This window comes from Biomphalaria glabrata, chromosome 15 (assembly GCF_947242115.1).
Source record: "Biomphalaria glabrata chromosome 15, xgBioGlab47.1, whole genome shotgun sequence".
NCBI classification, from domain to species: domain Eukaryota; kingdom Metazoa; phylum Mollusca; class Gastropoda; family Planorbidae; genus Biomphalaria; species Biomphalaria glabrata.
The window spans coordinates 27,812,432-27,828,598 of NC_074725.1; the positions used below are offsets into that span (position 1 = coordinate 27,812,432).

The 16,167-nt window shown below is 34.6% G+C and overlaps 1 protein-coding gene across 5 annotated transcripts in view; it reads right to left on the reverse strand.

Moving 5' to 3' along the window:
- Window positions 1-14,048, reverse strand: part of LOC106051377 (GRIP and coiled-coil domain-containing protein 2-like) — a 58,713-nt gene extending 44,665 nt beyond the window's left edge. For 2 of the 5 annotated variants that reach the window (XR_008774971.1, XR_008774973.1), the window contains exons 1-10: window positions 13,917-14,040; window positions 11,631-11,705; window positions 11,203-11,287; window positions 10,987-11,066; window positions 10,037-10,141; window positions 7,762-7,845; window positions 7,126-7,230; window positions 4,632-6,578; window positions 2,203-4,494; window positions 48-164 (exon numbers count right to left, since the gene is read on the reverse strand). Coding sequence is in view for 2 of the 5 variants with exons in the window: in XM_056011813.1 (XP_055867788.1) it covers window positions 48-164; window positions 2,203-4,494; window positions 4,632-6,578; window positions 7,126-7,230; window positions 7,762-7,845; window positions 10,037-10,141; window positions 10,987-11,066; window positions 11,203-11,287; window positions 11,631-11,684 (4,869 nt within the window). In the remaining 3 variants the exon portion in view is untranslated. Of the gene's footprint in view, window positions 1-47; window positions 165-2,202; window positions 4,495-4,631; window positions 6,579-7,125; window positions 7,231-7,761; window positions 7,846-10,036; window positions 10,142-10,986; window positions 11,067-11,202; window positions 11,288-11,630; window positions 11,706-13,916 lie in introns of all 5 variants that reach the window. The other 3 variants (XR_008774972.1, XM_056011813.1, XM_056011812.1) reach the window with 3 other exon arrangements.
- Window positions 14,049-16,167: the final 2,119 nt, after the last annotated feature.

Here is a 16,167-nt window from a genome sequence, read left to right on the forward strand (position 1 = left end):
TACCAATGAGCCACACCTTCACTAAGAAAAGAAATCATTATTTGTACCTCAGCGTGTTTTTCTCCTAGTTCTTTCTTTGCCTTGATGGCCAACTGCTTGAGTTTGCTATTAAGTTTTTCTTTCTCAGCCAGCTCTTTCCTCAAAGCTTCAAGATTTGCAAGGCTCTAAAAATTAACAATACACCAGTTTAGTAATTTTAAATCTATGAAACAATATATATATATATATGTGATTTATTTTAAAGTACTAAATATAACAATATAAAACTATCACCAATCTTTATAATTCTTCCTTTTAGCTTGCAAAGTCTTCATGGGTTCAAAAGGTAAAAAAAAAAATGAATGGAAACTCGACAGGTATATTTAAAATTTGACAGTTTATGTATATTTATGAGGGAAAAAAATACTACCTAATTGGTCACATATTGAAAACTCTGGTTTGACTGTTATAGTTGTTGTAAATAAAATAATCTTAAAATTAAATTTGGCTTAAATCTTTTAATTTTGAACATGCTTTCGCCTGGAATTCCTGCTTTCGACTCAAATCTTTCTTTCTATTCAATAAAAATTTGAATTAATAACTAGATGTACATGAACATTCTGCACATCCTCTTATTTAGAAAGAACTTTATTGTGCAAAGCTCACTAGAAAAACTTGTAACAATGAAGCATTACAAGAGATAAATAGATCACAAGGAAGGTCTGAAAGTGGAACTTTACTCAACTTTTACAAGAGATAAATAGATCACAAGGAAGGTCTGAAAGTGGAACTTTACTCAACTTTTACAAGAGATAAATAGATCACAAGGAAGGTCTGAAAGTGGAACTTTACTCAACTTTTACAAGAGATAAATAGATCACAAGGAAGGTCTGAAAGTAGAACTTTACTAAACTTTTACAAGAGATAAATAGATCACAAGGAAGGTCTGAAAGTAGAACTTTACTCAACTTTTACAAGAGATAAATAGATCACAAGGAAGGTCTGAAAGTAGAACTTTACTAAACTTTTACAAGAGATAAATAGATCACAAGGAAGGTCTGAAAGTGGAACTTTACTCAACTTTTACAAGAGATAAATAGATCACAGGGAAGGTCTAAAAGTGGAACTTTACTCAACTTTTACAAGAGATAAACAGATCACAAGGAAGGTCTGAAAGTGGAACTTTACTAAACTTTTACAAGAGATAAACAGATCACAAGGAAGGTCTGAAAGTGGAACTTTACTCAACTTTTACAAGAGATAAATAGATCACAAGGAAGGTCTGAAAGTGGAACTTTACTAAACTTTTACAAGAGATAAATAGATCACAAGGAAGGTCTGAAAGTGGAGCTTTACAAAACTTTTACAAGAGATAAATAGAAGAAACATCACTGACCATCATCAGCTTCATAAAGGAAGAATTGATTTTGTAAAAATAAAAAAAACTTTCTTTATATTACTGTTTCATTAGGTGTTGGTTACATGCGCATTGGTCAGTAAAGTAAGTGTAATTCTTAGAACATACCTGAACACAACTTAAACATAACAGGCTGTGATGGAACCGAAGCGTGCAAGGCCATTTCAAATATATTATTTTCTTTCATTGATTGAATATTTGCATGACAAGGTCATGGCGGCATGTTAATGACGGAAATTCCTTAGCTTAAATGAGTGGTTGGGACGCTTTTGAAAGTTTGGGGACTTGAGCGACGGTAGTAAATGCGTTTAAATTAAATTATATTGTATATTTATGAATTTATACAATTATTCAATATGCATTTGAGACCAAAAGAAAATCTGCCGCCGAGGACAGACCAGACAGCGAAAAGAAAATCTTAATCGACCACAGGCAGTCAATGATTATGCTTGCTCAGGGTGTGGCAAAATATGTAGGTCACAACTGGGACTGCATAGCCACAGGAAATACTACATTCCTCATTACTCTTCGGACTTGAAGACAAGCTTTATTATATTATTATAGTGATTCCAAGTTCCAGAATAAAAGCTTTGCATATATCAGTATTCACTTTACATTTTCATCTCCGCCATCACGATATTGTTTGAGTGTTCAGTAATTGTTCAAGAGGAGAGAACTATTCAAAATTGAACATCAGAAATGCATTGTCTAATCAACACAGTCTCATTGTAACATCAAGTAACACATTGTAACATCCGGCACTTGAACATAGCGTGTCACAGGTATATAAAAAATATAATTATTACCTCACTAGAAGTCTGGACAGCATCTTGTTTGACCACTGAGTCAGCCTTGACCTCTCCTTCATTGTACAACAGCTTCACCTTGAACTCTTCAACTCTGTCTTTAGAATTCACAGATTTCTCCACCTCAGCCAGTGTCTGCTTCAAGTCTTCTATTTCAACACTAGAGGCTTGAAGCTTCATTTCCAGCTCCTCTTTAACAGCTGTTAGTTCTTTCAAAGTAAATGTTAAACTTTCTCTTTCTAAACTCACTTCTTTCAATTTGAATGTTAAGTTCTCTTTTTCTGAGTTTGATTCACTCAAAAATGATGCTAGATTCTCTTTTTCTGAGATTAGGTCTTTCAAAGTTGTTTCTAGACTCTCTTTTTCTGAACTTAATTCTTTCAAAGCTGATGCCAGACTCTCTTTTTCTGAGTTTGATTCACTCAAAAATGATGCTAGATTCTTTTTTTCTAAACTTAGGTCTTTCAAAGTTGTTTCTAGACTCTCTTTTTCTGAACTTAATTCTTTCAAAGTTGATGCCAGACTCTCTTTTTCTGAGTTTGATTCACTCAAAAATGATGCTAGATTCTCTTTTTCTGAACTTAGGTCTTTCAAAGTTGTTTCTAGGTTCTCTTTTTCCAAACTTAGGTCTTTCAAAGTTGTTTCTAGGTTCTCTTTTTCTAAACTTAGTTCTTTCAAATCTGATGCCAGACTCTCTTTTTCTAAGTTTAATTCATTCAAAAGTGATGCTAAATTCTCTTTTTCTGAACTCAAGACTTTCAAAGTTGATGATAAACTCTCATTTTCATGCACTTGACTCTGATAATTCACATTTAATTCTTCAAACTTTGTGCTAGATGTTTCTAGATGAAGCTTCAGTTCTACAACAGTTGTTTCAGAAAGTTTTAATTGAGCCAAGAGCTCTGAGTGTTCTTTCTGCAATTGCTCCAACTTAGATAAAAGTTGAGATTTCAATTCTTCTGAAGCTGTCAATATTTGGGAGATGTCCTTCTTGTTTGATGTTGATTCTTCATGCCCCACAACTTGTCCAGACATAGAATCATCTTTATTTGTTAGTACTTGATTGTTGGTATTGAGAGACTCTATCATTTGTTTTAAGGCAGACAACTCAACATCTCTTACTTGCAGCTCTTCAGATTTTTGGTGGAACTCCTCTTGTAAAATGTTCTTGTCACTGATAAGTTTAGAATTTTCTTCTTCCATTGATTTACATTTTTCTTGGAATGTTGAGTGGATTTCATTCAATTTTGTCTCCAGTTCTGAAAACTGAAGCTTTTGTTGATGCAAAGTTTCCACCAGCTGGTTTTTCTCCTCAGTCACCTGAACCAGATTGGCTTGCATATCTTGAGATCCAGTCTCATGGGTTGCCTTGAGATCTGCCAGCACCTGCTCCAGAGAGTCTGCCTTATGCCTCTCTTTCTCCAAATCAGCCTGGGCATTATTTAGACTCTCCTTAACATTTACCAACTGTGCTTGGTTCTGCTGCAGCTGTACAAGGAGCTCAGAGCTGGACTGCTGTGATGAGGCTGTTGACTCTCTAAGCTGAGACAGCTCCTGTTCCAGGGCTGCATTCTTCTCTTGGTACATCTGAATTTTTTCTTGGCTTTCTGCAATGCTAGCCAAAAGTGTCTGCTTTTCTGATATCAAACCTTCTTCCAGGCCTGTAGCATTTTTGTGCTCGGTTTCCAGTTGGCTAAGCTTTGTCTGCAGATCTTCCAGTGTTATCACAAGATCAGATTTCTCTTGAAGACTCAACGCAAGCTCAGCGTCTTTTTGCTGCAAAGAGCTCTGAGACTCACACAGACTGGCCCTCAGCTCTGAAACCTCCTGCTGATATTTTGTCACCAACAATTTGGCTTCTCCTAACTCATCCTCAAACTGTTTTCTCAATAAATCCCATTCTTGATGGTTCTCTTTAGCAAACTTCAATTCTTGGATCAGCTGATTCTTCTCTTCCAACAACTGTTCAATTTTCTGATCAGAAATTCCAAGCTTGCTCATTGTTTCCTCAAGAGAGTTTGCCAATAGTTTTCTTTCTTCTTCTTTTCCCAATAATTCATTGCTCAGTTTCTTTATTGCTTCCTCAGCTTCTGATCTGCATGAGATGAGACTCTGAATTTCATCTTCTAGATTCTGCTTTCCAGAGAACAGTTGATCCTGTGAACATTGCAGCTCCTCCTGCTTACTGTGCAGATCTGAAATGAGCTGACTGTGAGCACCATCTGACTCAATGTGAACAGAATCATCCATTGTGCTTTTCACTACATCATTACTTTCTGATATATTCTCTACCTGAATAAAAAGAAAACAAAAGTTGGTTGTATATATTATGTAATAGCTAAAACTTTTACAAGACTTTTATAATATTTACAGGGTTATTAAAACTACACAATGAGATTTAGAGTTCTATATAATCAATGCTAATGTACCTGACTTTCTAAGTCTGCAGTTTTCTCTGAGTCATCTGTTTGTGCTATTATTTCTGTAGAGTTGATCGTAGTTTCAGAAATGTGATGCATCTGTTGCTGAAGATCTTCAATAGTCGTTTCCAGTGTTAAGCATTTCTCTAGTAGTCCTTCATTCTCTTCTTTAAAGCTATTGTGCAAGTCCTCCCCAACATGAAGCCTCACCAGCAGTGTCTCTTTCTCCCTTTCAATGTCCTCTTTTTCCTGCTTGAGAGCTTCAAGTGCACTGACCACCTCTGCCTTGGCAAACAGAACAGAGTCCAGCTCTGCAAGCAAAGAGTTCCTTTCCATGATGATGTCCTGAATCATGCCCTTCATCTCTTTTACGTCACCCTGGGCTGAGTCCTCATGCTGGGACAATTTGAACACCTCATCCTGCAAGGTGTCCCGTTCTGTAATGGCCTCATTCAAGGAGGACAGGAGGAACTCCAGTTCTTTTCTCAGAGCAGCATCCTTGTTGGCAGACTCCTCAAGTTCTTGGGCCAGGCTATCCTTCTCTTCCTTCAGCATGGACATCATGTTCTCCCATTCCTGAAGCTGCCTGTGGAGGGAGTCCAGCTCTGATTTCATGCTCTCTCTTTCAGCTTGCATCTCTACCAACTCAAATGTCAATGTCTCTTGTCTGTCCCCCAAGACAGCCAGCTTCTCAGCCAAATGCTGCTTTTGATCCTGCAGCTTGCCAATGATCTCTGTGTATTTAAGATCAAGGTCACTGCTAGCACCAGAAAGAGTAACTTGTCCTTTGATTTGAGCCTCTTCCAGGGCTAGACTTAGAGAAGTCTTTTCCTTCTCCAGCTCAATGATCTTGGCTTTCAGAGTTTCAATCCTGGAAAGCTCCCCAGTGGTCTCCTCCACAACATGATTTGATACTTTGATAATTTTTTCTATCCTCTCTGTGTAAACAAACACAGGAGCATCATTCTCTTCACTTTGGGTCATTTCCTTCTTTGTTGGTTGAGAAATCACCATCGCTTGTTCATCCTGCGAGTCTTTCTCAGATTCTTCTTGAATGTCAGGCAAATCTGACCACCCCATCTCCTCTGACGCCCCAGGCCCATTAGCAGACTCTAACTCTGATATTCTCCTTTGAGCATTAGCAAGCTCTTGCTTTAATGTCTGGACGACATCATTATTGCCTTCAGTGTTAGGCTTAGCCTCACTATCAGATAACTTTAATTTCATCTCTGACAGTTCTTTTTGTAAAGAATCTAACATCTTTTGCTTCTCTTTCAGCTGAGACTCCAAGTCATCAGCACTTTTATTCTCATCACTCATTGTGCATTCTTCTAGATCTTTCAAACTTTGCTCTAGCTTAGAATTGTCCAAATTAGCTCTTTCCAAATCAGTCTTCAACTGTAGATTGGTAGCAAGTATTTCCTCTTTCTCTAGTTTTAACTTCTCTATTTCAGTTTTGAGATTTGTTTCCATGTTGATGAAATCATCTTTATTCTGCTGCTCTTTGGACCTAAAGGCTTCAATTTCTTGAACAAGAGACTGGATTTGTTCAGATGCCTCATTTTTTTCAGAGTTGGATGAGACAGAACTACTTTTCAGTTGCTCCACCAGTTTTTCTGCCTCCTCCAACCTGACACATAGAGACTGTGTCTCTGTTTCTAGAGAGTGCAGCCTGTTGATCTCTGCCTGCAGGAGGTCAATCTGTTCTCTCCTCTGCTCATTGTTGGATTCCATCTTGTCCAACTTATCAGTGAGTTCATCATTGAGCTTGGACATCAACTCCAGCTTGGTCCTGAGTGTTTTATTTTCTTTCTCAGCTTCCATGAACTTTTCATTCAGTGAGCTGGAATTAGAGACATCTTTTAGTAATGATTCCTTCTCTGTCTTCCAAGATAAAGCTTCTTCCTCTAAGTCTTCCAGTTTGATCTGTAGGGAAGATTTTTCTGAAATAAGAAGCTGAAAAAAAAATTCTTATAAATAAAAGAGGTCATGAGATCTAAAATAAAATTCTTGTGATGGAAGTATATAAGAAATTTCTTTTATAATTTTCTTTTGTAGTTATTTAAACTAAACACATAAAGGACACAATCTAGTAGTCATGGTGTCAGAACAGTTAGTTCTTTTAATTTATATTATAAATCTATGTGATTTCAATATTGTGATTCTATCAGACTTGTTATTCTCACTGAATTTATTCATTAAGATGTTCTGAATTTTTATTCCTGGATTTTTCTGTGCTTTATTCATCTTTGTTTTATTGTTTCATATTGAATCAGCCAGGAAAACCAATGATTTGGCAGAGTTCAAGTCTTAGATAAGAAGATTAATTTAGATAAAGATTATTTTTCAAAGTAAATTTTCTGTCCCAGATGAGCCTGAGAGAGGTAACATTATATCATAGCCACATGTAATACTGCATTCTTTCTTGATATCTGGTTTCAATTAAACTTCAGAATTCGCTATACTACTTCAGTACAATACATGCACACTGGTATCAACATACTTTATTTGAATCTGAGGCTAAAGAGAATTCCTGCTGTAAACACTGAAGTGTGGACGTCAATGTTTCATTTTTCATCTTTAAACATTCACTTTCTTCAAGCAAATTCTAAAAAATAATAAAAATAATCAAAGTATAAGAACTCAACACAAAAAACTGTATTTTTACAAAGTTTATGTCAACTCATTCTGTCTGTCAAAAATTTTGAAACATATTATTTCTCCCACACCCATTCTTGGATCAAGTTGAAACTTTGCACAAGTATGCAATGGTGAAGACAATACATGAATCAATACAAAAATTAACCAATTAGTCAATTAATTATTGGTAATTAATATTGCTAAATATGTGGGTTTTGTCCCCGTAGATAATTGTACATGTTATAGCTCCCAAACTCATTATCAAATCAAGTGGAAACTTTAAACAATCAATTTTATTATAACTTACAAAACATGAATCAGTTTAAAAAATTCATCAATTAATTATTGGTAATATATTATCTTGTTTGATATTAAAAAGGGAAATAACTTCTACATTATTGAGATATTTAGTTGTAAGTGTAAAATTCTTTCCTAAGAAAAGCTTTGCTGTTTAAAAAAAAGTTGTTTTTTTCCTTAAATATAAGCTCTGTACTGGTACCTTATTTATTTTGTCACACTGAACAAACTTGTCATGTAAAGCATCTTTTTCTTTCTGAAGAGTTATACACTGTTCTTCGAATTTCTGAGAAAGAGAGAAAAAAACATGACATGTGTATAAATGACTACCATTTCATATGTGTATGAATGACTACCACATGACTACCATTTCATATGTGTATGAATGACTACCACATGACTACCATTTCATATGTGTATGAATGACTACCACATGATTACCATTTCATATGTGTATGAATGACTACCACATGACTACCATTTTATATGTGTATGAATGACTACCACATGACTACCATTTCATATGTGTATGAATGACTACCACATGACTACCATTTCATATGTGTATGAATGACTACCACATGATGTGTATGAATGACTACCACATGACTACCATTTCATATGTGTATGAATGACTACCACATGACTATCATTTCATATGTGTATGAATGACTACCACATGACTACCATTTCATATGTGTATGAATGACTACCACATGATGTGTATGAATGACTACCACATGACTACCATTTCATATGTGTATGAATGACTACCACATGACTACCATTTCATATGTGTATGAATGACTACCACATGACTACCATTTCATATGTGTATGAATGACTACCACATGATTACCATTTCATATGTGTATGAATGACTACCACATGACTACCATTTCATATGTGTATGAATGACTACCACATGACTACCATTTCATATGTGTATGAATAACTACCACATGACTATCATTTCATATGTGTATGAATGACTACCACATGACTACCATTTCATATGTGTATGAATGACTACCACATGATGTGTATGAATGACTACCACATGACTACCATTTCATATGTGTATGAATGACTACCACATGACTACCATTTCATATGTGTATGAATGACTACCACATGACTACCATTTCATATGTGTATGAATGACTACCACATGACTACCATTTCATATGTGTATGAATGACTACCACATGACTATCATTTCATATGTGTATGAATGACTACCACATGACTACCATTTCATATGTGTATGAATGACTACCACATGATGTGTATGAATGACTACCACATGACTACCATTTCATATGTGTATGAATGACTACCACATGACTACCATTTCATATGTGTATGAATAACTACCACATGACTATCATTTCATATGTGTATGAATGACTACCACATGACTACCATTTCATATGTGTATGAATGACTACCACATGATGTGTATGAATGACTACCACATGACTACCATTTCATATGTGTATGAATGACTACCACATGACTACCATTTTATATGTGTATGAATGACTACCACATGACTACCATTTCATATGTGTATGAATGACTACCACATGACTACCATTTCATATGTGTATGAATGACTACCACATGACTATCATTTCATATGTGTATGAATGACTACCACATGACTACCATTTCATATGTGTATGAATGACTACCACATGATGTGTATGAATGACTACCACATGACTACCATTTCATATGTGTATGAATGACTACCACATGACTACCATTTCATATGTGTATGAATGACTACCACATGACTACCATTTCATATGTGTATGAATGACTACCACATGACTACCATTTCATATGTGTATGAATGACTACCACATGACTACCATTTCATATGTGTATGAATGACTACCACATGACTACCATTTCATATGTGTATGAATGACTACCACATGATGTGTATGAATGACTACCACATGACTACCATTTCATATGTGTATGAATGACTACCACATGACTACCATTTCATATGTGTATGAATGACTACCACATGACTACCATTTCATATGTGTATGAATGACTACCACATGATGTGTATGAATGACTACCACATGACATGTATGAATGATTACCACATGACATGTATAAATAACTTCCTCATGACATGTATGAAAGAGTCAAACAAAATTCACCAAATAATTTTTTTTATCAGATAAATGTGCTTAACATTTTCAATCAGGCTAAACAAAATTTCACTAATCAAATTATAAGATGCCGGTATAACCATTGATATGCATTGGAACATTAGATGCTTGGTCGTGTGGTCTGCACTCTTGCTCTGTTGTCTTGATGGCCAGGTTCAAACCCTGCCTCACTACCATCCTTTAGGGAGGTTTGGGCTAAGATGAAATTATCTTCAATTATGAAGGAACATCAAAACTTTGTAAAACAAAAAAACAAAACAAAATTTTAAAAACACCTACTTTTATTTGCTCTGCGCATGTTTCTTGACTGCTTTGTACTGCATTATAAGCAAGCACTACTTCCTGCTTCTCTTTGTTTAATTCTTGTATTTCTTCTTCAAGAGCCTAAACAAAATTTTATTAATAATTTTAACAACCATATTTTTTGTTAAAAAATAATCATCATCGTATATCCAAAAATGGGAATGGCTTTGAGAGTAAAGCCTGAGAAAAAAAAATCAGAAGCTGGTGATATTGGGACACTTGCGGCACACAATGCTGGAACCTGGGATGCTACTGAACCAAAACTGTATGGGGTAATTGCTGTTCCTTTGGACACGGTGGACTGCAGTGGGGTACATCAATTCGACCATAGTTAATGCCCATCTCATTTTATCATCATCAAACACCAAGTGAGCGAGTGCTTGAGAGGCTCAAATCCAATCTTATTAAATCTCTAAAACAAAACAAAAAAAAAACAAAAAACAAACGGAGTTGAGCGCAAGGCATGTATGTCACCATTTAAATCAGAAGCATGTGGCATCTTAGTCAAATTGAGCTTCAATAAGCTTGGAACAGTAAATAGAACGAGACACAGTTTCCTCTTCCTCCCCACAGCAGGGGCATTGTGAGTCAAAGTTTGGCCTGAATCTTGCAAAACTGCTTGTTTAGGGTTGGGGTTAGGTGACTTCACGGTGAGTATGCCCACCCTGACCTAGGCTATGAGGGCTTTTATGCAACTTGTACCAGTATTCAAATCATTTTTCCATTTCTACTGTTGGAAACATTACTAGAGCATGAAGAGAGTTTGATAGATGGGAGATTTTACATAGCTTTTCTTATCAAATAATTACATTTGTATTATTTTTAGATTGAAAATAAAATGTGTACATAATCACAGAACATAAAATAAACCCTTCAAAAGATATTGTGATACTTTACAGAGATTGCTGTCAATATAATATACCTACTTTGAGTTTATTGTTTAGATCTGCATTATCACTGGAGTCTTGTTGACTTTTTTCCAACTCTTGCACCTTATTTTCAAGTTCTAGATTTAATTATATATAAAGTGATAGAATTAAGTATGTGGCAGTTACCGGAAACATTTATATTTATAAAATAAAAAAAACAACAACAAATTAATGCATAATACAACATTATAAAGACAAAAATCAATACAGTACCTGAATTTTTAACTTTTGATTTCTGCAACAAAATAGTTTGTCTTTTCACAAATTTGACGAGATCCTCTTTAGACAATGACTCAAGCTAAAATGTAAGGAAGTTTATTTATGATTTACAATCATTTTGATGCAGTGAATTAGTAGATAAATAGGAAGTTGGTGGACAAGTTAAACTGCATCTCTAAGAGAAACAGAAGTGTTTGGGGTCCAGAAGTGCCAAGAGTTAAAAGTGACATAAGTTGAATTTTTAAACATTCTTTTAAGTGAAAATTTAATTAGTCTAGACTTATTAAAAAATGATGCAATTAGTTAGCATGTCTTAGCTGGAAAAAGAACGGTCACTGGTTTAAAGGAATGGCTTCCATTCTTTGTTAAGATCTTTATTATTAATATTAATTTTCTTATAAAAAAAAAAAAAAAAGAATTACCTTTCCTTTAGGTGTTGCCGCACCAGAAGGAGTATCTGCTCTATCATCAGCCATTACAATTTAGTCATCAAGGAACTAGATGAGCAATAACATGAATAATGAACTGTTTGTAGAGCTGTCAATATACTCATTTTATGCCAATATTGTAAAGAGTTCAAGACAACTCATTAAATTTTTTTTTCACACTGACAAAAGAATTAGATGATTACATTGTTTTGTAATGAATGTACTTTATACTTAGTTCACTATAATTTATAGTATACAAGATCTGTGGCACACAAAAAAAAGGGAGATAATGGTGGTGGACCCCAAAGCAAGATGACTTGAATTTTATCATTATATTTATGCATAGCAATGCAAATCAACATATTTATTTTATTTATTTGTCTAATAGCTGGGGAACTTCTATATATAGAATTTAGATCTAGATAAGATAAATAATGGAGGCAGGAGAATCAATATTCTATAACTATTCTACAATAGATTTTGACATGATTTGAATATAAATATCAGTATTAGTTAGTATTACTATAGAGTAATAAAGTATAATGGCAATTCGAATTTCTATTCTGAGATTATCAGAGATACTCTACTAACTCTAGAATACTCTAGATAGAATAGATATCTAGATATGTTTCTATTAGACTTATAATGGACCTCATTCACCAATCGTAAACAAACAACATTTAGTCACATGATCTTATTGATAAAACAATGGAAAAAACTGTCACGTGACAACCATCATGAATTAAACATGAGATTGTAAATTATATTGAAGAGATAACGCACCACGTGGCTAAATGTTGTCTGTTTATGATTGGTGAATGAGGTCCATTATAGACTCACTAGATAACTAGATCTAGACAGATATCTCTAACTAGATCTAAAATCTAAATCTAATCAGCAGCTTACTAATTCTAGATACGTAGATTATGATTGTCTTCAAAAAGTCTAAAAGTTCATTATCATTGCCTAATCATTATAGATTCTATAGGCCTAATATTAGGTTGAGAAGGCTAGGCTACTCGGAGGTGAGGGAGAGTTAGGCTGATTTAGATTCTATGCCTCTTTTAAGTCTTTATTAGGGTTAGTTAGATGTAGCGACGGTTAGTTCAATAGTCTTTCTCTTGATTATCTAATACTTTATTGTTTCTTCATTCTTCAATTTTTTCTTGTCTTATAAGAGTCTTTGTCACGTATCATTGTCAAACTTATTATTTAAATTAATGATTATTAAACAATAACTTAGGTCGTTGGAAAGTCCAATTACGTTGTGACACACGTCAATCTACCAAGAGAAGGCTTGTCACGTGATAGTAAATTTTAATTTGACTGGGAGCAGCACCGGAAGTAGGCGGAGAGACGCTATGTGGAGAACAAAGAAGCAGGATATGATATATATTAATTCTAGTAGTGGAATGAAACTTGAAGAGTGTAGTCGTATTATTTTAAGTTAGAATCTAGGTAGTTAATCTGAATGTTTTATATTAGATAAAGTAAATTAAGTACAGTAAATTATACTAAATACTGTATATTTTGTGGTTCCTAATTGTTAATTAAAGTTCTTGTATTTAAATCAAAAGGATCTTCTTCATTGAATCTACTAGTAAATATTTAAATCATCTTATCAGCTGACAACTTCAAGTAAAAAATACTCTGCATCACGGTTACAAGATTTCAGCACTCCTGACAAAGGCAAAAGATTATAGATTATTAATTTTTTTAAAGATCCCTCAAGATCGTATTCACTCAATCACTGTGATACCTGGCATCATCCACAAAGACCATTATAGATCAGTGTGACCATCTTATACACTATTATACAGTGATAACTTTAATAAATGAGAGAGTTACTTAGCTCAGTTACTCCCGAGTAAACCTACTAGACTAACTAGACTTTTTTTTTTTACTAGAGTTAACTAGAGATAGTAGAGTAACTAGACTTTGTGACTTTACTAGACAACTACTGAACTAGACAAGTACAGTAGACGAGTAGTAGTAGATAAGAAGTAGTTAGTAGAGTAGCCAGTAGCATAGAGTGACAAAGACTGAAAGTGTGAAAGACTCAGAGTCTAGAGGCCTAAGACTAAGACTACTAAGAGCTAAAAAAGACACTAAAGTCAAGAGGGGGGTAGAGCTAAACAGCCTAAAACTGTAAAACTCTAGTCTAAACACAAACAGTTAGATAATTTAAATATAGAATTCTTGACTTAGATCTCTATTAGATCTATCTAAATTAGATTATAATTTAAAAATAGATATTATTAAAGTGCATGTATGATGTACATTTCATAATATAGAATGTGTCCAAAATTTAGATCGTGACATAAAATATGATAAAATTTGATTGTTTACAGCGTGTCTCCGGAAATACCAGCTTCGACATTCAATGATCCAATTTTTTAGTTAACTCATGTAAATAAGGGAGTTCATTTATTTAGAATCCATATAAAGAAAAACTCTCACTCCTAGATTGCCTATAATCTAGATCTACACTTCTATGCTATATTCTAAATTTATTTTATATCTAGACCTAGATAAACCTTTTTTTTTATATATATGAAAAAAAAGTGCTTCGACATAGATCTATCTATTTGCTGTTCCATAGATAACTAGTTCTATAACTAGTATAAACGCATGTCAACTAAGTGGGTCGGAGTTCAAAAGTCATAAATTTGGGTCAGCTGAAAACTTTTTTTGTTTTTTTTTTTTCCAATCGACAATGGTGCAGTCAGGGGCGAACTGGGTGTCAAAATTGGCCCGGGCATTTCTATACAATCCGGCCCATACATTTTATATCATTTGATGGACATCCAATTCTAGGCCTACCTGTCTTCAAAGTCATTTTCTTAAGTTTGATAATGTCTCGATAAGTGTGCACATGCATGCAGAGGATTCTGTGCCTTTATAAGAAATATAGGTCTTATGTTGTTTTTTTTAAATCGCTAAGTGTGTAGGCCCTAAAAGGACGAAGCCTCCTGGTAGCTCCTGGTAGGCTGCTACATTAACTCGGAAAATGTGTTAAGATAAACTAGTATTACAATGTCTAATGGAAAAGATTTTTTTTTTTACAATCAAAAGGTCACTTTTATAACAGAATGTTATCAAAATTTTAAACGATTTCAAACGTTTCATGGTGATCCTTTCGGTGTCCCTACCGGCCCACCGGGCATTTGCCCAAATAGCCAGTCCGCCTCTGGGTGCAGTGTATCAAAGAAACAGAGTGCATATCAACCCGAAAGAAAAAGAACAAGATGTAGGCCCCTATTTGACGATACTGATGACAACCTACAAGACAATATAAAATATAGAACTGAAGATTAAAACATGAGACATTAGTGTCACATAAGTCATTACAAACTTTAGAAGCGACAATCAACGAAGACTAACGACTTATCATTCCATGCGACCAAGGGATCAGTTGAAGAAACCAACAAGAATCCAATGACTATATATGTTTCTTAATGAGCTCTTACATTTGTGTTTTTAAATGTCATACTCATGTTTCATACTCAATGATGCGAGCATGTGAAGGCTACCAGTACCGGTAATATATGCTACTAGCCGGATATATCACTGATCTAGTGCCTTTGTCTCTCTACATAGCTAATATAAAATACTGTGAAAATGGGTTTACCCGATTTGTTAAAAAAGTTTCGTTCTTCAATAGAGATACATTTTATTTACTTATTTTAGGGCCTTCTTCGTGTGGGAGAGACATTTAACATACACTAAGGTCTCTTTCTCAGAACGACACAGAAAGATAGAGGCACATTTCTTATTCCACACCCTAGATCAAATCCGAACAAGTGCTCCTTCTTCCCTAGTGCCATTGGACAATAAAATGGGTTACCTGAATCAGCCAGGAAAACCAATGAATTAGCAGAGTTTAAGTCATTGATTAACATGCATGACTAGATTGACACATGAAATGCGTAGGACATAACTTGTCTTTTTACTATTGAAACAATATTTTTTGCTATGATAAGCAAAAAAAAAATCTCTCCTTATGCCACAATGACATTGTGTTTCAACAGTCCACATGAAGTTCAACAAAGACAAATGTATTGGACGTCAAGCAATAATAATAATATTTATAGCTTTTACATAGCACTGCTTTCATGCTTATAGCATGCTAAGAGCACTATGGTCCAATCTCATTTGTGGACCAGTGTGGGGGAGGGGGTATCTGGGAGAAGGTTTTCTGTGCTGACTTTATGCTCAAGTCGAGTGTCGAACCTCGAGCCCTCTTCATAGGTAGCCAAGCCAAGTTCAAACATTCATCGCCTCTGGGCCACGCTTCCCAATAGTGATGTATGTAGGCCAAGTTGAAATAGTTGAATATTTAGGACAAAGCTGTTTACTAATCTTATTATTAGAGCATGTAACTGTCTTCACACAGACACAGACTAGAGCAGTAAGAAGATTCATAACAAATGAAAATTCACATTTGATTAGAGTAAAACCATTAGTAAAATCACTAAATTTAGAAACCCTTATGATATAAAACTTAAAAGTAAAGTAGCAATTATATATA